The following is a 21,922-nucleotide window of genomic DNA, read 5'->3' as shown; positions in this document are numbered from 1 at the left end:
AGGAATCACAAACAATGATTGCTAGGAGCCAACTTGACTTTTAATTATTTTCTTTGTATCAGAGGCATTTGACAAGTGAAGGTGTGTGAGGGCGCACAAGCACGGTCGAAGGGGATGCTGCTTTTCATGCTGACCACTTTTTTCCCCCCCCGGGAACCATTCCAGCTTCCGGAATTCCACATCACATTCCCACTGAAACATGACTCACCACACAACACAGCCATGAAATGAATTGGATCAGATCCCAGTCAAAACGAAACAAAACAAGAAATCTGGAGAAAACAACTGTAGCATTCATAAGACGTGAAAAATGTAAAAAATAAAGACTTCATTGTTCATATTTCATAAGCAAGAAATGAAGCAGGCCCTTGAAAACAAACTTTCTATAGCAGTCATTAATCAGATTCCAAATTAAACACTTTGACCTTGAATACAATACCTATGCGAGAAATAAAGCCCAATACAAGGAAGCCACACCACCAAACCAGAAGCAGAAAAAAGCAATAAGGTGAGGTTCAAATCAGTTAGCAGAGAGACAAAAAATTGCAGGCAAAAGTGAAAATCAAATTTCTCATTCATCTTTAAAGTCTAGCCATACATTATTATTTTTTTAATGATTTTTTTTTTCTGTGAGGAAATAGGCAGATGGGACATGACCCTACAAATTCTAACAAATAGCAATATGCCTCTAATTTAAATACTTTTCTAATAAGAGGTAGATCAAAAACGGTGTAAGAGAAGTGTAGAAAGAAAAACAAAACGATCACTTGTGCCCCTCTGGTCAGCGCTCGGCGCCATGCGCATACCCAGTGCGGAAGTGTTCGCGAGGGACTTGAGGTATCGCTGCGCGCGCTGGAGGTCTCGGTGAGATGGAAGGATTCCCGACACCCACCGTTTCCTCAGCTGAGGTAGACAACGGTCTTACTAGTGTGGAAGCATGGATGCACTCTTTACCACAATCAAATCATATTTACATTCTGCATGAAAACAAAAGGAATATCGGTTTCTTTTTTTACTAAACGTTTTTAACTTGCTAATGTTCATTTTATATATATTTTTTTGCTTTTTTCACTTTGAATGACAAATGAAAAGTTCTAAATTAAACCATTTGCATGTCCATTTCTATGTTACAGCTCGTTAGCCTAAAGACATGCCGTCGACTATTGTAACCTATATAGCTATCAACGCAAAAGCATCAGAACAGCGAAACTCCCCGACCCAGACATGCATTGACTGACATTAAACACTGAAAAATCTTCGGCAAGTAAAGCCCAGTTTGATGAAAAAAAAAAAAAAAAAAAAAGTCTGTCGAGAACAAACGGCGCACGTTACTTGGAGGGAAAAAAAAAAAAAAAAAAAAAGATGAGCACGGGAAAAGAAAAAACAACCTCAATCGGGCAGGCCGTTATTATTTTTAATCTATTTTAAATTTGATAGAGAAGTAGGCGCGCTGAGGATGAGGGGGGTGTCAAAGAGGTTACAGCAGGATCTTGGTCATCCCTGACCTCTATTGCATGCATCCAACCCTAACTGCAGTGTAATGAAATGCGGGTGAAGAATCGTATGCTACCGCCGAGACAGTTATTAGCATGTTAGCACGACATTGCTGCGGTATGTACGGTTGACGTTATTTCTCATTACCTTGACGGTGTTCAGAGGGTGGTGGCTCCTCAGCGACACTGAGGCGCTTTTCTTTTCTTTCTCCTATCTGTAGAAAACATAGAAGCCCAAACTCTGCTCTTTAACCGCTTCGACGTGCGCTAACTCATACAATTATTCATTGCGAGCACGCAAACGGCAAAAGTTGGGGGATTCGAACGTTAACTACAGAATAAATTTTACATTTTCTTAAAAAAATAAAAATGTTCAAGAACTATTAGCTTTATAAAGTATACAAAATACCACAAAGCAAAATAAAAAAACAGAACATTTTTTTCATATATCATTTTCTTTTTTTCTGAGGTACTCTAGCCTGAGGTAGATCAGTAAAATGCATATTAACTTGGTTTCCTGGCCAACACCAATCAACACTTCCCTCAGTCATAAGTGGCAGTGTCGCTCCACCTTCTTTCATAATTTTATATATGTATATATATTTACCTATTATTCTATAAAATGCATCAGAATTTATAAAATGCCACCACGGATCCCAGGACAGCATGCTTCCATCAACAATCCTCTTTCCATCTCAAGCCAAAGACCTTAAACCCCACTCTGTGTCACCCATTCCATACCCCAAAAACAGGCCCTGAACGCCTTTTACCCTCAATTTGGCATTTCCCAATGAACTCAAAAACAAACATCTGTCAATTAAGGACTGTGCAGTTACTGTATTAAGGCAGGGACTGGGTGGCTGAGCTTTTTACGGTTTGATTGAAATTCTGTGGGGAAGGGGGAAGTGCAGGTGTACACAATTCTCACTGAAACTTCAAGAGGAATGGGTGTAAGAGTGGGCAGGGTTGTAAGGACATTCCCTGACCCCTGAGATGGACGCGTCCAGTGTCCTGTTAGTTTCCGAGAAGACGCAGTGGCTCTATTTCCTCCTGGCGACTGGTGGACCTGCAGCTGAGGGCTTGGGCTGCTGTTGCCGCCTCACCTGAGAGATAATCTCCTGGATCTTCCTCTGGGCCAGCTGCAAGACATCAACGAAAAGAAAAGGAAAAAAAAATCAATTTTTACAAGTAAACGTCAGAGATTTAAAAAAAAGACTGCATACATAAAAATTGAACTTTACACGCCACCATTGAAAAGTTCTAAATAATGGTAGGTGGATCAGACTGAACCCAACGTGGATGAAGTCAGTGAAAGATAGAGGAGAACAGGGTCTGGGGATTTGTGCTCAAGTCATTCAAGACACTGTACACTTCCTACTAAATTATGACTCTTGTAACATTTAGAAAATGTAATGATAATCTTCATGCCAAGTCATTGATGTTCTCTAATTTTGATCACTGTTTTCTCCACGAAATAAAGGGTTTTTGCACAAGTGTCTTGGTTATATTGTGAAACATCATTCTACTAACATGGTAAAGCCACAACTAAAAGCCCTTTAAATGTTGAATAATTAAAATATTAAGACTACTTCTGAAAAATAAAAGTAAATAGAATTTTTTTTTTAATTTGATCGCCACTTTATAATAAGTGTGCTTCAACACTTATGTTAGCAATATAATTTTAGGCTAAGTTTTAGCACATGGCTAGAAAGAATTGCTACTGCAAACATTTCTAATGTTTTCACAACCCGTTTAGCATATTGCAAACATTTTACTAAGATAAAGGCCCAATCCCAATTCTACCCCTCAGCCATTCCCCTTCCCCATTGTCCCAATTCTCTTTAGCTTGAAAGTGTAGGGCTAATGGGAAGGGCTAGATAATGGAGAATTACAGAGCTAGATCTCCCGAAACTGAGATTTTACAGGACCACACTTGAAACTAAGGAGTACGAAAATTTCCCAGAATACACCAGCTACAGTGGTAGCAGTGGCGGATTTAGGCATGGGTAATATGGGCATTCGCTCAGGGCGACATGGGAAGATGGTGGAAAAAAAGTCCCAGTAAAAGCTCTGAGATGAGATTTACTTTAGGCAAGCGTTTTAGAATGTTTATGTTAATAAACATGTTTGGGGCTATCCACATTTGCCGTCTTTTGCACACGCAAGTTTGTTATTCTCTATGTGCAACCAATGCTTGTGAAAACAAAATAACATGTGCGCAGAAAGCCATTTCTGCGTCTCACACGCGCTGCGCTCCTGATCCTGGTTGTTTGCATGCACGCCGATATGTGTCAACATGAAAGTTTAAAGTTTAAATCATATGATGATGATTTTATTTTGACTAAGCATGGCTATGAAGCAGAAAGAAGAAATGAGGTAACTAAGACTCAATAACATTAATTCTCTGCCATGAGTTGGGTACAAGACAACAGATAATACTATAAAACATTTTTTTTGTATTCTATAGAACTGTCAATAATAATAATAATAATAATAATAATAATAATAATAATAAATAAAATTGTTATATTTATTGAAAATAAATAAATATATTTAAAATGTATTAATTCATTCATTTTCTTTTCGGCTTATTCCCTTTATTAATCCGGGGTGCCACAGGGGAATGAACTGCCAACTTATCCAGCATGTTTATGCAGCGGATGCCCTTCCAGCTGCAACCCATCTCTGGGAAACATCCATACACACCCATACACAAGTACACACAAATTTAGCCTACCCAATTCAGTTGTACCGCATGTACAGCGGTACAGCTGAATTGGCGGTACAGCGGTACAGACAGTGGGGTAAACCACAGCACCCGGAGGAAACCCATGTGAATGCGGAGGGAAAACATTCTGACTCCACACAGAAACGCCAACTGATCTGATTCTTGCTGTGAGGCGACAGCACTGCCTACTGTTTCACCATGTCGCCTTAATGTATACATAATAATTATTTTAAATTTACAGATTTGAAATAGATATTTAAATATTTTATACATGAAGTCAACCACATAGTGTCTTTATTTCTTAGGGGATGGGGAAGGGGTATTTTTGGGATGGTTTCGCTTGGGGTGCATTTTAAACTAGAACTGCCTCTGAGTTGAGTGGTAGCATGACTGCTCACGAAGGGGATACACAAATAGTATTTTTGGTCATTATTATGTATTTTAACAACAAACAAGCATGTTTGTTAATACATTCATAACAGCATTTGTGTTTTACATCATGTTTATAAAAAAAATAAATAAAATAAATACATTTTTGCCATCTATAATTCCTAATAAGAATTCCTGTATAATAGTCCCACAACAAACTTTCACCTCTGTCACTCGATGACACTCGAATACCCTGTCAGAAAAGTCTAGAGGCTGCGAATGAGCTTTTTACACTCTCAGGTACAACTTTAATTTTAATGTTGTTTTCATGCGTTTAGACAGCCATGATGTAAACAGAAAAAACAGAATTAGTATTAGACCATAGATAGGGCCAGACAGAATCTGCAAACATTTTTCATTTCTGTTGAGAATATTTCAAAATAAAATTGGCGGATTTATGTGAAATAATTTTGGGAGTATTGTAAAAACTTAATATATCAAAGCAAAATAAGAGCTTTTAACTTTTGTTTAATTTGCTTACCAAGCAATTTCATCTAGTTATTTGGCAAACAAAACAAGTCTCTCATTTATTATATATATACTAAAAGACAGAACATATTTATTTACAAACTGAATTTTAAATCAAATGAACAGTTTCATATTAGTCAATAATATTACTGATATTAATTGAAAAACTAATTAAATAGAAATTGACAAACATTTACAAAAGTAAATATATAGACTCAATAATGGGCCAAAAATCTGTGGATTTCTGCACACGAAGATTCCGTGTTGGCCTAGCTATAGGACATATTTCTCCCATGTTTCTATTACTGTTCACATTAATCTTCCGCAAGCTTGGCGTGACAACCTAATACTTCTAGATAATCATTAATACTTTACACAGTAATTTTTTAAATACACTTCTTGAACCCCATTACATAAGCAGAGTAACATCTAATAGCTCAATCACCTGGCTTGCATAGAAGTGGCCTGTGATTTTTACTACTACTTGGTCATTTTCATCAGGTGTCTGGTCCCGTGGGACGACCACCTCCGCACTGGTCAAGTTCTGTAGTTCGTTCACCTGAAGAGAAGCACAAAGTACCAATCACAGTCAAATTCTGGAGATGAATTAATTCTTAAAGGGATAGTTCAAACAAAACTGAAAACTGTATCTTTAATCTTCACCAGCACATGTAATCTTTTGTTGGAAAGAAATTCTGTCATTCCTGGTTCGCAATAGTCCAAAAGGTGATGATAATAGTTAAACATGGCAGTTTTAGGTTGCTGAAAGAATCATTTGCTCCTTTGTTTTTTCACGCTTCACTCTCATGTTTGTCTGTTTCTGAAAGGATCAAATGTCAGAGGCACCTTAATAATCATACGGGCGTTAGGTATTAACAGCTCAAGAAATTCATCATTTCAAATATAGATGCGCGCACAAGTACACTCTCTGGAGAAAGTGAAACAGTTTTCACTTTTAGACAACATCTTAAACAACAAAAGAACAAAGCAGATTTTGTTCTTCTTGGCTTTGAGGCTGTTCATCAAGACGACCAGGTTTGTTGAGCTCGTACCAACCATGACTCGTTATTATATGTATATAGTATAATGATGTAATGTCTCAGCTGTGTATTTAAAAATGCAACTTCCTTTGTTTTAGGGATGCAACGATATGGATTTTTTGGGTGAGATCAATAACAGAGAACTCTTAAGATTTGGAGGGCGATAGCCGATATACTATAGCTGATAATTAATAATATTTCAAAATGTTATATTTTTTTTACAGTGAACTACTGATTTTATCTTAAAAACCTAATAAAAGTTTGAACAGATCTTATGATCTCATCATATCAAAAAAAAGCTATAATTTTAAAATTCACAAGGTGATTATATAGACCTATATTCATGATTTTATAGCATACCAACAATAAATCATTTTCTTTTCTTCCCATAGCAAATTAACATGCAACTTGGCTTTCGTTTTAAAAGAATTAAATAACCAAATGGCACTTAACAAGTTTAATAAATTTGTCTTAAGCAAAATGAAAGAACTAAGAACTGAAACCAGCTCAGATGTTCTTGAATAAAACGTGTTACAGTAATGTACATATGTCCAAATATACAATGTACGAAAAGGCGTTTTAAGAGGTGTTATGACAGTTTAGAGCCACCATACAAGCGAAAAGCTAAATACAGATAGTATTACTTTACAAAAAGTGGCATGAATTCATCCCATTTAGTGTTTTAGATTCTATTGAATACAAGTTTGCTCTGCTTGTCAATCAGACAGCGCTTCTTTGTTCGTTCTTGCTGTCAATTGCGAGAAAAATCGATGAAAGGTTTATGATAAACCTCTGTGACATTGAAACTAACTGAAGGCGCTGTGTGATGAAGCGGAGTCAGATTTGTCATCAAAAGTCAGACTTTGATACGACACCAGAGCATTGAGCACAGATGACTGACAAACAAAGTGTATAATATAAAGACAGAATGATGAACAGTTGAAACCCCCCATGCTGGATTCAGTGTATGGCGCACCTCTCCTCTGTGCTCCTGTGCTAGTGACACTTCCCTGTAAACCAATAGTGTTCTGCTGTGCGCCTCGCTCCACAAAAAGTGCCATGCCAAAAAGTAGTACAGTACAGCTTGCTTTTTGGTATCTTTTGAAAGAGGAAACGGCCATAAAAGCGTACCAATCTGTTCCGTACCACTCAGTGGAAACAGGCCACACTTGTTCTAAACCTGTTTGACTATTTCTTATGCTATTTGGAGTAAAATTTCATTTTGGGGTGAACGATCCCTTTAAAGCAAATATAAAGAATGAAAATGGATAAAATTCAAAGACTGTTTACCGTTTTGCCTCCTTTACCAATGACTCTGCCAGCAGCGAATGATGGCACTTTTATATGAGCCTCTAATTTAACCTCCTCTTTCGGTCCGAAGAAGTTCTCCTCTTTTAACTTTCCAAAGATACGTCCCTGAGCCTGAGAAAAAATAAGAGGCTCAGTGCAGGAATGTACATTTAAACAAGTCATACAATGGGCCAGTTCATTAAATGTTAAACTTTTTACCTTAAACTGTGCCTCTGGTGGTCCAGAAATAATAACCATTCTTTGCTTGGCATCAATTCCATCAGCAGGCGCAATCTAAAAGACAAAAAATTCGAAACTTAATAATTAGTCCTCGCTATGCTGTTGCATTAAAGACAAATATAATCCAACATGTAACAATTAACTTTGACAAACAGAATTAGTGGGAAGATAAAAGGTCACAAAGCTTTCTTGCAGTCACTCACTTTGATTGACGCACCAGCGAAGCGGCTCAGCTGTTTAATGTGTTGGCCCTGCTTGCCGATAATAGCACCAACTGCCAGTGCAGGAATGAAGAGGTGCACAGTTTCCGACTCCATCTGCGCCTGTTGACACAAATACACTCATGAGTTACGATCCCACATTTAACACTAAATAAATCTGCGTTTAGATGAGACCTATCCAGAGAATATGCCACAAGATAACAGAAACACGATGACCAGCGAAAAACTACTACTCACTGTCAGTAACACGAGGAACCAAGCTTTGAGATCACTCTGCATAAAATATACAACATATAACCAGTCTGTAAACTATATTCCGTTCCAAAATGCTTAACACAAAACAAGCTGCAAAAATAGCTTATTCCGAAATCCTCCAAATGTAATGGGTCTGAAATATTAACACTGCCTATTTCAAAACAAGAATATATGCTAGCCTTGTTCTAGTAAAACAACACAAGCAGCCCTGATGCTATTAATCAATAGATTACATTTGATAAAGCCCCTAGCTCAATCTTAAGTTTGTGCAACAGCAGCAACAAAAACACCTTTTAGAGTGTGCATCACAGGGAACAGCAGACTGTTGTTGCTCAGTGAACAGTTTTTTATTATTATTATTATTCACCGTAATCTGCAATGCAGAAGGAAGCTCTGCAATTGTTTAGTTTTGCTTAAGGGGTTAATTGACTAGAAATAACAAACATCAGTAAATAGTCCAACTACTTGCTTGACAAACAAGTGTGTTTGTTACGACTCCACAAATTATAAGAAAACATCAAGCAGCATTAAGAATTGTAAAGGCTAAAAATCAATCATGAGTGCAGAGGTCTTAAGCCAATAATACTCCAATGGCCCTAGCTGCTCTTACGCGAGTCAACAGACAGAATTCAGTACAGAAACCAAATTCCAATCTAACTGACTGCTAATTGCTGATAACAAATAACACAAAATACACAAGAATTACAAATTAACCATTTGTTTGAGTATTACCAACCATCACTTAGCCATAGTTTATGGCAAAATGGTGGACATAATGGTAAATCAAACTTCTAAATCTGTTTTACTATAATAAAACCATGGTAAAGTGGTAGCTCACCCCAAAAAGTTTAATTGTTTTTAGTTAGTCTTGATTCAAACTATGACCTTTATCTTTGTAAATTTAAATTTTAGGTGTAATCTTAAGCAGGTGAGAAAAAAAAAAAAAAAAAAAAATCACGATATCATGTTTCATATCGATCGATTTAGATAATTATTGAATATTTTTAACAATACATTTACAATTATTATGTTTTCATCACTAGGTGCAGCTGAAAAATGTGCACGGTTCATGTGCAAACCGTTTGTGTAACGTGTTTGTCGCATGCCTCCATTGAAAATGACAAACTTGCACTACTTATTGGCACTGCTTCTAAGACACGCTCTGCAGCGACATTTTAATAAAATTGAATCATTTCATACCAAAACTACATAATCGAATCTTTTTTTTTTTTTTTTAAATCAATATTGATCGAGTTGAACGGGTCGAACACCCAATGTGCCACAACACGCACATTACAGTTGGAAGTATTGCACACCAGACACTCACATTCGCAGGTTATTAAAAATTGAACTTTTCAGAAATATGAACAGTGTCCTGAGTTGTAGCTGGGTGCCATGGATAGCTGCCGACTTGTGGTGCCGGTGTGTGTACCCTGATAGAAATTATATTTAGAATTCTAAAATGCATGGCACGTCGCTGAGCAGTGAATCCAGTGTGCAACCCCCTTAAGAGCTCCCTCATCCTCCACAGACAGCAATATCCCAGACACACTCAGAAAGGTACCAAAAAACATGCTCAAACAGACCTTTTTTTTTTCCATTGGTTCAATTAAATATTAATCAAGCAATGAGAAATATTTTATGATTTTATGACAAAAAACTAATAACTTTATTTACCAGTTTCCTCTACTCAGTGTCAATATATTGCACACATTCACAAGAACCGCGTGTTGTGCTTATTCTTAGACATTTTCGACTCGCAACGCTAAAATCACAGAAAGTCTAGAAAGTTACATTTTTTTCCCCAATCTTCATGACGAGTTCAGTCACGTGGATGTCACTGGACAATAGGAGCACATTATATCTCAGTTATATCCACAGTGCTGCCTTTAATATGTGGGTCAGGTAATGAAAAACAGGCTGAATATTTACTTATGGGTGGGTCTCGGGTGGATAAGATCAATCATTGGTTATGCAAACGAACTACTTTCTCTAAAATTTGAAAGTGTTTCAAGCTATTTTATTTGAAAGATTAGCACAAATGCGTAGTCCCTTTATAAAACTGGGGTTGCCACAGTGGAATGACCCGCCAACTTATCCAGCATGTTTTACGCAACGGATGCCCTTCCAGCTGCAACCCATCACTGGAAAATTGGAGAGATACAATGAACACATCTTCTATATTAATTTAAATACATTTTTAAACCAAAAGTGTTACTGCAATTATATAAATTCCCTACATACTTTAATAAGTCTGTGACAAAAATGTCTCCTTTTTTACATAATTCCAAAATAAGAACTTGTTTTTTAATAAAATATACGGGTAATTCCAAATAATATGAGTGGGTGAAAAAGTTAAGCTTATAAATTAAAACGGAACGTTGCAATGGATGATTTTTTCATTAAAAACGAAAACAGTTTAATATAGTTTATCTGAAACTGTGAACATTTTACAATATTATTATTAAGGCTAGATTTTATTTTATTTAACTAACCAGTTTGTGCTTTGGCGCTGAAGCATATAGCGGACTGGTTTTGAAGCATGTCACCTCAGAATATACAAATCATTTTTTGTTTGTGCCAATATTTAACTGTGCAGGTGGATGATTTGTTTTGCTCCATGAAAAAATAAGGATTTAATGATTTCTTCATTGTAATTGTTGCATCACAAACATGTATTTGCTCATTTTTAAATGTCATTATTTTGCCTTGAGCATCTGATTTTTCCTTGCTGCTGATGTGGAGTGTTAAGGGAGTGTTTAATAAGCAACCCATGAAGAAAGCAAGCATGAGTGGTTATTGAGATTAACTAAGGATAAAAAAACATTGTAATCAATAAGATGAGAAATATTTGTATAGCAACACTTGTGACTGTTTTGGGAAATAACACTCATCGCAGACGTCATGGGGTGAATGATCGTGAAGCAACATGTAGTCTGGCATATTTGTTACCCACGACAAGTCAACATTTGATCAAGACAACAAAAAATATATATTGCATAATCTGACAGTGATTAGGCTTAAGATAAATCAGTGTTGGAGCGGCTTCTATTTTGTTTGAAACAAAGCACTTGAAAAGAATTTTTTTTTTTTGATGAGCACAAAAGTATTCTGATAACTTGGTAATTTTCTATTTAAACCAATAAAGGCATGTGGTCTGTTAACAGTTAGATTCCAAAAACATCAAAACAAAAGATAAGGGAGCTCTCAGATTTCATCTAAAATATCTTTGTATTTCGAAGACCAATAAAGCACTCCGAGGTTTGGAATGACTTGAGGGCAAGTAACAAATGAACATTTTCATTTTGGGGTGAACTAAAAATTTTATTCAAGTAATGGATAAACACTATTTAATTGGCTTTACTAGAAGCAGCCAGTTTACATAGCAGCCTAATATACAGAAACAGATGTCAGACCCGAATTAACAGACGAAATCACAGATGTCAGGTGAGAAGATCTGTAACTCTAATGGCATTTAGAAATAGAGCTATGGAAAAATATTGTGGAAACACCAAAGAAAATGTAGAATAAGCAAACATAAAACATGACAACTATTCTGGTAAAAACTTCACCCTTTTGATAAGGGGAGAAAAACCACTAATGCAGACATAAGACACACAACTGTGTACTTAATTCTAATTTATGGGTTAGTCTAACTGTTATGTTATTCATGCCATTCCCTGGACTACACTCATATTCCAGCACACACAAACACACACGCACGCACGCACGCACTCTTTAGGTCTACATTCCCACAGATTAGGAGTTAAACATTAGACCCACAGCATTTCAGCATATCTGTTAGCTGTGAGGGCAGAGCGATGCCCTCTGGGGAGTGACTTATCAGGAACACACATTTGTTCCTTCAGCCAATCCTGTAGCGAGCAGCCAAGCCATGCAATGCATGGTGGGTAACAAATACAAAACTTACAGAAAAGGCTGTGCAGCCGCTGTTGGAGGAGAGCGTGGAGGCCCAAAATGGCACCTCACCCTCAAACCCGCTGCACTACAGGAGAAACATATACATTAACACACACACACACACACACACACACACACACACACACACTATAGGCACCCTCTTCATATCAACATGGTTCTAAAGAGCACAAATGTTACACAGCTAGCGATACACAATATTATTGAAACATTTAATAAATCAGTAATCAATTGCTTGAAATTTAAACAGATTAATACTAAACATAGTGCAGTTTTGCTGACAAGATGTGCTGATTAAGGGCAGTAACTTGTCTGCCAGAAGTGCTAGTAGTAAGATCAGCTTAACACTTTAACTGCCTGCTTAACAAATGGTTGACCATATTTTGGCTATTTTCAATAATGACTGTTAAAGTCATTTAAAGAATGGTTGTTTTTCAAAATGGTTTACACTACACAATTGTAGGTTTACAAAAAAAAAAAAAAAAAAATCCAACAAACAATCCTGTTGCACTTGATTTTGGTCCTGCTAAATGAAAATCTACATTTTATGGCATATTTCAAAAAATAAAGATTTAGTATTCAAAAATGTTTTATTTTGATTGTTTTAAAATAAAATGGTCTTACTATGAAAAATCTGAAAAGATGAAGTGTAAATGTATTAATTCCAGTACTTTTACCATAAACCGACATGGGGTGTGTTGACAAAAATGCATTGAGTGTGGTAACTTGGTGGGGCAGTTAAAGGGTTAAGGCTATTAAAATGGAAGTAAAATAAATTTTTTGATGTTTGTAAAAAAAAAAAATAAAACGATAAGAGCTAAATCTATTACCAAAAGATAATAAGCCACCAATCACACACAGCTTTCAGCCTGGTTTATACTTATGTCTTAAGTGATCAGTGACCCTTGTCCCATGCAATGCGCCTTGCCATGCATTTATACTTCTGCGTGCTGTTTGTGTTGCTCTGCAATAACACTTCCCAAACGCTAGTTAGCAGTGTGGTTTTTGTTCCTCTAAGTTAAGTTTCTTCACTGGTGTTTGGTTATTTCTGATTGCTACCTTGCTGTACAAGTGGCTCAAACTTGTTCATTTTGAGGTGGGAACTGAAGGTTGTGCAATAACTTTAATCATAAGGTAAACACAAAACAGTTTCCATCTAGAGCTTCGTCACAGGTCTCCACACTCCATCTGACTTGCGCAGCTGTCACCCCGCTCACACTCGTCAGCATTACCAAGCCGACCAATCGGAGCTTGCGCTGTACGTCGCTGCGATGTGTAATTACACTTTTTGAGAGGTGTACGTCAGCCACGGCGAGGGCCATGCAACTACGCATAGACTGTACCGGAGCATATGTGTGCATTTGAAGTATAAATCAGTCTTTCGTGTGGTTGCAAAGCCCTTGCTGTAGCAGTCGCGCACATCTTAAGGCTGATTTCATCGCAAAGATGTATAGTGTAAGCACTGTGATTGGTCAGCCTGGTAGCACTGAAGAACGTGGGCAAGGCCGAGAGCCGCAAAAACCCATTTGAGAAAGTGTTTACAAGTGCCCTGTGAAGGAGGTCTAAATGGAAAGTTTGTTTACATTATATCCGGCTCAAAATGATTAAGCTTGAACTACTCGAAACAGAGGAACATAAAAACCTCATGCCAGCTAGCGTTTGGGAAGTGTTATTGTAGAGCAGAGGTATAAATGCACAGCAACACACAAGGCATGCACCGTGGGTCACACAGATTATTCGATGCAGCAAGTATAAACCAGGCTTAAAAAAGAATTTTAAAAAATAAATAAATAAAAAATAAGTGTTATTTTTTTTTTTAAGCAAACAAAAAAATAGCTGTCAGTCAACCACCCCACCATTGTCAAAGTACTTGCCAGATAGAAAAAAATGTATTTACTCAGGGGTGTAAATATTAGCACAGCAAAATATTTAAAGTTCTACTAATAAATTAAGCATTATTAGTGTATATATTAATAGTTTAAAAAAAGAAATAAAAAAAACGAATGAATTTGGCAAAAATATTGGCATTAATAAAAAATAAATAAATAAATAAACTTCTTTTACTGTATTTATATAAAAAAAATTAATAAAACTAAAGAAAAAGAAACGGTATTATGCATCCCCACACAAACACATTTTCCCTTCTAATTGTATTACCCCAAATGATTGATATCCAGCTTGAGCCCCAGGCGGTGGTCCTGATACCACAGAGGGTGAAATCCCTCCACTCGCTGCACCAGGAAATAAACCCAATGCATTCAGATTGAGCCCTGGAATCAGGTTAGATTGAAGCTAGAGGAAAGAGAAACGGCAGAAATTTAGTTCTTTTAACATTAAGTTGTCCTATATGCCAGTTTAGACATTAATAAAGATTGCTGTGCAGACTTACGTGCATGGCAGCTACATCGTTCTCATAGGACTCGCGGACTTTCTTCATGATTTCTTCTTCAGCTTTTGCACAAGCATCTAACGTTCCTTTAACAGTAATGGTGCGCTCTGGGTTATACAAGGTCAGATCCTGCAGACTGGAATTTAGAAAGAGAGGGATAAAAGAAACACGTTATTGCCAATACATGTTAAAGTAAACTACTGTAAATATTATGCCCTTTATAATGCCAAAAAATAAATTGTATACAATTCTCACGTTCAATATCTGCTAGGACCTGAAGAATTGTTTCTTTATTGATGTCAATATAACAAAGGAAAAAGAATAGAAATGCTTCAACAGTACATCATCAGGCATACATCACAAGATAATCAAGAAAATCAAGAAAAAGTCTATATAGTTATACTATGTACATTTTGGCACTAATATATCAGATAATTAAAGTCTGCTTGAATCAAAAATTGCTGAGCTTTTTCAATATGTACTTTCAACTGAAACTGAATATTTAGTATACACAGGGTTCATACAGGCACAACTCCATGAAAATCAAGGACTTAAGCACTTTAAGTCAACTATTTTTATTTTCAAGACTGACACACAACGTATTAAAAGGTGCAGTTGGTGATTGTCTTCAGAAACATTTTTGTTAGGCTGGTTGAAAGTCTCTTCACATTCAAATAGTAATAAAGTAAATGATCTAAATGTATTTATATGTATTTTTATACTCTGGCTAAAGCATAAGACAAAAAAAAAAAAGTTCATCCAATTAAATCTAGTCGGGCAGATAATTTCCATAAAGCTGTGGTCACACTGGACTTTTCTACTCATAGACTTCCATTCTCACACACGCAAATGAGTCAGACCAGAAACACAAAGTTTGTGAGTCAAGTTTCGTAGATTGCTGCTTTGAAACTCTGACCTGCAAAATCTCATCACGTGACTGCATGAGACCAACCGAGGATCAAAACATGACCTCCCTGGACAGAAATGTAAAACTTGGACAAATGGCTTGCTTTTTTTAATGTCCAATCATGTTGTTTAATCCTGTCCCTTTTCACAGAGTCGTACAACAGAATTTCGCGCATTCAAACTCCAGTGTGACTACGACTTAAATCTGAACATTTGAAGCCATTCACGCATACCCGCCGATCACGGTGGACACAAGTGACTGCGCTAAAAACAAACGCTCAATCAAAAAAAAAAAAAGTCCTGAATCAATATTGGAGTTACTTTTGCACACTGGAGGAAGGACGACACTATGGCTGAAGTATTCCTGTCACACAAAGCTGATGTAGATTGTGTATTTTTTACAAATGGGTTAAAAAGCACAGAAGTGTTGCCACTAAAATCTTCAAGTGAAAGATTGTGACTATTTTCAGTTTGATAAGGGACCTTTTACAGTATCGATAATGTAGATTTTATTTAGTTTAACAACAAAGCACAAGGATATGGTGCTATTCCACCTAGCCTGCTTTACAGAGCCATGCTACTTTGTTTGCCAACTACTTAACTGAAAACATGCTAGATATAACAGCTTTTATGTTTAGAATTTTATTATAAAAGTACTATACATTTTGCTAACGGGGGAATGACATGATCTTGTGGGTCTCGGTCATCTTTATTTGCACGGTTAAGATTTCAGGAGGCGTGGCTTTGGACGGCAGGGGAGGGATTGTATTTGAAAGACACTATGCTAATGGATTAGCATTTAAGCACATCACCTACTGCACCGTTAATACAAATTTTACAAAAAAACATTAATAATAATAATTATTATTATTATTATTTTATTTTTTATTATTAAGAGAATATTAATAGTTGATAATATAATAAACATGTTTGTGAAAAGTTTTGTTTGTTGATGTTCTCGCAGATGGAAAAAGAAAACAGAATATTTGAGCTCAAGTAAAAATTCTATTACATTGTCAGTATAATACAAATTTCAGTAAACAATTCTAATATTAAGTAAAAGTACACACGACTCTTGTAGTTAGTTACATTTAAAAACTTGTAAACTCATTTGAAAGGTTTAATTGATGATATGGCCATAGCCATATCACCCTGCAGTCCAAGACCAGTTACTCACAGAGGCCAAGTGGTCAGTACCTGGATGGGAGACCACATGGGAAAACTAGGTTGCTGTTGGAAGTGGTATTATAGAGGCCAGCGGGGGCGCTCAACCTGTGGTCTGTGTGAGTCCCAATGCGCCAGTAAAAGTGAAGGGGACACTACATTGTCAGTGGGCGCAGTCTTTCTGATGAGACATTAATCTTTCCGTGGTCATTAAAAATCCCATGCCACGTCCCGTAAAGAGTAGGGGTGTAACCCCGGAATCCTGGCCAAAATCCCTCCATCGGCCCTAAGGATCATGGCCTACCTAATCATTCCCATCCACCGAATTGGCTCTATCACTGTCTTTCTATCCCCCTATAGCTGGTGTGTAGTGAGCGCACTGGCGCCGTTGTCCCGTGGGTGCCATCTCATCATCCAAGCTGATGCTGCACATGGGTGGTGGTGTGGAGAGATCGCAATCATGATTGTAAAGCGTTTTGGGTGTATGGCCATACACAATAAAATGTGCTATATAAATACACATACACTACATTTAATTGTTAAAAATCACAAAACCACATATATAGGAATTTGCACTAACAATGTGTGGCAAATTTTTCCTTTCAACTAATCTTTTTCAAAACCAGTGGCAAAACTACCATAATTATATAGTATAATTATGAAAATACCAAAATTTAGCCATTTTTTACACTATTTTCCTTCTTTGCTCATTTTTGTTTGTCTTTAAATGTTGGAAAATTTGTTGCTTGACAGAAAATGGAAATTTTATTTTACACTTGATTTTAACCTTAAATAATTCTACAAAAAAGCCAAACAGACTGACAGTCAATAAAAAAATTAAAAAAATGACTTAAGGTATTTAGAAATAACAGACCAAAAGACAGCTATTATGTATAAATCGTACAAATACTTCATTCTGAAACTTAACTAGCATAATTCTTTAATAGCAAATAAATTAAAGTTTCACCTTTATTAAAAGTTCTGATAGGCCTTTGTGTTGCAATGACTGAAATAAAAACGTATACAAACAAATGTGAAACTTAGCCTTTGTCCCACCCTTAACTTTCACGTAAAAACTAGACAAGGCCGACTGTAAGTGGTCACTTTTCAAATCAGTCAAATCTCCGCTTCAGAATCACAGTGGTTTGCATGGAGAATTTTTGCATTAAATAGTCACAAACGTTCACAAACATTAACTTTTTTGGCGTGAAAATTGCATACAAAATCTTCTTGTTAATTTAAGCACTTTTCAACAAAACAAGACAATTTTTCAGGTTTTCCGGAACTTAAATTTGTAAAAGCCAATTTCAAACCCTCTAAGCACCTTGTGCGAACCCTGTATACAGCTGGGCTTCTTTTGCGCATCATTTCCTTTTAGCAAACTAACGACAAGAGAGGGTATCAATATGCAATTGCTATAGAAGCCCTCAGGTTGGCGTCAACAAAAAGACCACCACACCAAACTTCTTTGAAGATGATCAAAACAAACTTTTTTTTTCTTCAGTGGATTAACTTGCGCTGAATAATTATTCACCTTAAGTATAATAATGGTGAGCTAGCAAAATAAACATAGCACATTTTGATTTCATGAAGACTTGACTCAAATCGTTTCTTTAACACCTAGGTTTCTTTAAACTGTTCTACCTCTGAATCAAAGTCTGAGAGTGTGTATTTCACCATACTAAAATTCTTGCAACTTCAATTCCCTGACTAAAAAACATTTGAGATTACATAATTTGCTTCTCTTTCAGGTCAAAACTGACCTGAATATGTTATGATACTTCACTTAAAACCACTGCTAAATAATTAAACCCCAATTCCCTCACATTTAAATGTCAAACTACCAACTAAGAAAGCAGTCCAAATCTTAATTGTCATCGGTTTTCCTTCGCAATTAGCATTGACCAACATAGAGGACAAACAGAACTGGGCAGAATGAATAAGCTAACTGGACAAGTAACAATGGTGCATTCCAAATGGGATAGATGACCACCATAACAATCATGGTATCCATTTTGAAGTGTTGTTCCAAATCAAACTACTCAAAACAGAAAAGCACTTCAGAATGAAGGATTTGGTCCCCCATGATCCTTTGAACAGGAATGTTATTTGGAGTTGCACATTGCATTGTATTCGGAAGGACTCATCTCTATTTCCTAATACATTCGAAGTGATCACTCAGGATGGTAAATCCTCTGAAAGCTATAGGACATTGGGAAGATCCCTTCCAAATGCAATGCAGTTTCAGAGTCACTCGTGCAGATCAAGTCTAATCTCTGTTCAATATGCGCCATCTTGGGAAGTCTATATAATAATTAAAATTCAACCCAGTGCAGATGATTTATTCATGACATGCTGCATGCTGGGAAACAGAATCCAGCAGTGACGAACAAAGAAAACCAACATGAAAGAACGCAAAGATGAAAACTACTTACGGTGAGATTGTGATCTTGGTGTCAGTATCTTGTTCGATTTTCTTCAAGTTGCGTCCCTCTTTTCCAATGAGGCGGCCAACGAAATTGTTATGAGCCAAAATTTTAAGGGGAATTTCTTCAGTGCTATGAGAGAAAGGTGTATATGGTGTGATTAAACGCACAAGACTAACTTTAGTATGACAGACAGAAAACCATTTTATACAGTGGGCACATGCATTAACGTACATCTTTGTGTCGATTGCCTCTTTCTGCATGATCTCCATGATGTTTCGACAGGCAGAACTGCAGCCCTCTGGTGTTGAGTGAACAGTGATTGGCTTCTCTGCTGCTCCTGCGTTCTCCTTACGATGAATGTCAATCCTGTGCACACACATTAGAAATCAGTGTGTTAACCAACTGGAGGTTCCTTATACTAAGACATTTCTGTTGATGAAATTCAGGCGAAAAAAGTAACTGTAATTTTCGGTTTTTGAGTTTTCTTTGAAGGCAATCCTTCATGCAAAGATGCAATAAATCAATAAGAATAAAAAAAAATTAAAAAGTAGCAGTAAAAAAAATGTTCAACTTGGTCACTTTAAAAAAAGAAACTGTTCTTATAAATTTAAATTGTTAATAATAAATGGTTTCTAAATGACTGTTGAATTCAGTTTAATTCAGTTTAAAGCTTTAACAATTAAGATTGTGTCAAAGCAGCTTAACATAGTTCTAGTGAATGCGATGATATGATAAAGCCATTTTCAGCTACCATAATTACAGGCTGTCAAAAAAGAAACAAAATTACACTTCAAAAATTTCAATAGAAATAAGAAATTTACAATTGTAAGAACTTCACACAATTCATGTTTTTACTGCATTTTTTCTTTCAGATAAATGCAGCATTTGCTAGTAAAGGGTGAGATTAGAAAACATTGAAAAATATACATTTAAATATTTTTTAAATATTTGATAGAATTTAAACATTACACTATATAGACACAAACACTTCAGAAATTTGAAAAATGATAAGTTAAATCAGGCTAAACGCTTATGAACTGCAATTTAAAAGAACAAAAAAAAAGACTGATCAAACTGTTAAAACTGTCAACAACAAAAATAATTTTAAATAAAATAAAGTTGGCTACTTTTAATATACTTGGCTATTTTTGTACATTAAATCATCAAAACTGCCTTTTCTTTTCAGTAGTTTGTTGTGTTTTGTTATTTAATAGTCCAACATGTGACCTTGCACCTGGGCTTCGTTCTTTGTAGCTCTCTTAAATGATCCAAGATGATTTGGCAGATCCTGGATCTGTTCATCTTGATAACTGATCTCAGGTTAATTTGGTTTTTCAAAAAATGTTCGCGAATCAGATTAAAATGCCTGGATAAACTGATTTGAGATTGCTGCGAGTGTTGTGAAGGACAGATCTATCGATCCTTGAAATCATGATCATCAATGCAATGATTGGCCGACGGCACAGCAGCATAATGACATCATCTGATTAATATTCAATTATCCATGAGAGCAAAATTACATCAAATTAGCAGTAAACGGATTGTTAAATATAATGCGCAATAACTTTCCATGTTTGTTGTGGGCTGCAGGCTTTACACTTTCATGTGTCAAGAGTATTCATCATGTATTTCAACGCATTTCAATGTATTTAGTTCTACACTTAGAGAATATTTTCTGTATTATAGCCTAGGTCTACTCAAGGTTTTTTTTTTTTTTTAAATCAGCGTAAGAAATAACTGTAAAAATTCAGTTTGTATCAAAAAAAAAAAAAAAAAAAGCATTTTTGATATCGGTAAAGTTATCAAAAAGGTATCACACCGGCTTATTAGTGATCAAAACACATGCTTTACAGCATACATTATTATACTTTTTTTTTTCCAAGCAGTGGTCCAGAATGTGGAGAAGTTTATGTAGAATGAATCTTTGCACCTAAAAATGCCAAATGCAGCATTCTGGATCAGATAAAAAGTTGTGAACTTGCTGAAGTAAAAAGCCCACAATGCTTGCCCCGCCTTTATGCTCTTCTTATTGGCCCACTGCTCTAACTGAATGCAAATAATTGGTTAATATCAGCCGTCAATCACTCAGTCAATGTCTTCTGCCTTTAGATGACAGGAGCTACAACCATGAAAAACTGAAGCGCTGAAGATGAAACAATGAAAATAACACTGACAGATTTACCTACAGTTACTAATAATGGCACATCTTATTAGTGATCATGTGCTGAATGTTAATCCACCATTTACACTTTTACAAAAGTGGATAAAAGACTTCCCGTGCTTTCAAGTGCGCTATGAAAATGACTAAAGCCATTCACTGTAAAGTCTGTGGGACGGTGTTTGCAGGTAACAGTGTTTGCCACTGAATCTACACATTTTAAGCATGAGAGGTGCTGTGTAATCCTTCATTTAAATCCACACGATTCTGTCAGTCGTGCAAGTGGCAGCTATATGTAACATTTAACACAGCTCATGAAAAGACAGTTATTGCTACTATGATGACATGTAAATAATCAGTTATATATCAATATGAATGTGGGGCGGAGTGATGGATCGCAATGCTGGCTCAGCATTGTGAAGTTTGTTGGCCTTGGCTTCGTCAGATAAACAGCGCAGTGACAGACATGAAGGAAGCAGATCTCACAAAATGTTTGTGAGAAATATAACATTAAGAACTTTCCCTATGATTATTTAATGTATTTTTTGTTAATTTAACGAGTTGATAAAAATGATGAGTCACACACAAAAGTCCTTACAATGTCGCACACACACGCAGTGCATGCAAATGTGACAAGATACACGTTAATATCCACGGAAGGCCATTCTGTAATGTACAAAAACCTGATTTAGTGTCTACAAACCGGGATTAAAGATTCTTTTATAATTGTACTGACATACAGCTGTGGTGATAAACATGGTAAAATCGCTGTA

At 36.2% G+C, this 21,922-nt stretch overlaps 2 protein-coding genes across 5 annotated transcripts in view; one reads left to right on the top strand and one right to left on the bottom strand.

The window, feature by feature from the left end:
- Positions 1–21,922, top strand: part of pals2b (protein associated with LIN7 2, MAGUK p55 family member b) — a 349,623-nt gene that overhangs the window by 163,850 nt on the left and 163,851 nt on the right. The window lies entirely within an intron of this gene.
- igf2bp3 (insulin-like growth factor 2 mRNA binding protein 3) overlaps positions 25–21,922 on the bottom strand; it is a 44,205-nt gene continuing 22,307 nt past the window's right edge. Inside the window, exons 7-17 of one of the 4 annotated variants that reach the window (XR_012394466.1) lie at positions 19,223–19,357; positions 18,998–19,120; positions 14,748–14,780; positions 14,493–14,628; positions 14,261–14,395; positions 12,096–12,170; positions 7,892–8,011; positions 7,668–7,742; positions 7,449–7,580; positions 5,564–5,677; positions 1,946–2,632 (exon numbers count right to left, since the gene is read on the bottom strand). Coding sequence is in view for 2 of the 4 variants with exons in the window: in XM_009294198.4 (XP_009292473.1) it covers positions 2,534–2,632; positions 5,564–5,677; positions 7,449–7,580; positions 7,668–7,742; positions 7,892–8,011; positions 12,096–12,170; positions 14,261–14,395; positions 14,493–14,628; positions 18,998–19,120; positions 19,223–19,357 (1,144 nt within the window). In the remaining 2 variants the exon portion in view is untranslated. 4 annotated transcript variants of the gene reach the window in all.

This window comes from Danio rerio, chromosome 19 (assembly GCF_049306965.1).
Source record: "Danio rerio strain Tuebingen ecotype United States chromosome 19, GRCz12tu, whole genome shotgun sequence".
NCBI classification, from domain to species: domain Eukaryota; kingdom Metazoa; phylum Chordata; class Actinopteri; order Cypriniformes; family Danionidae; genus Danio; species Danio rerio.
This window is presented reverse-complemented; position numbering and strand designations above follow the sequence as displayed.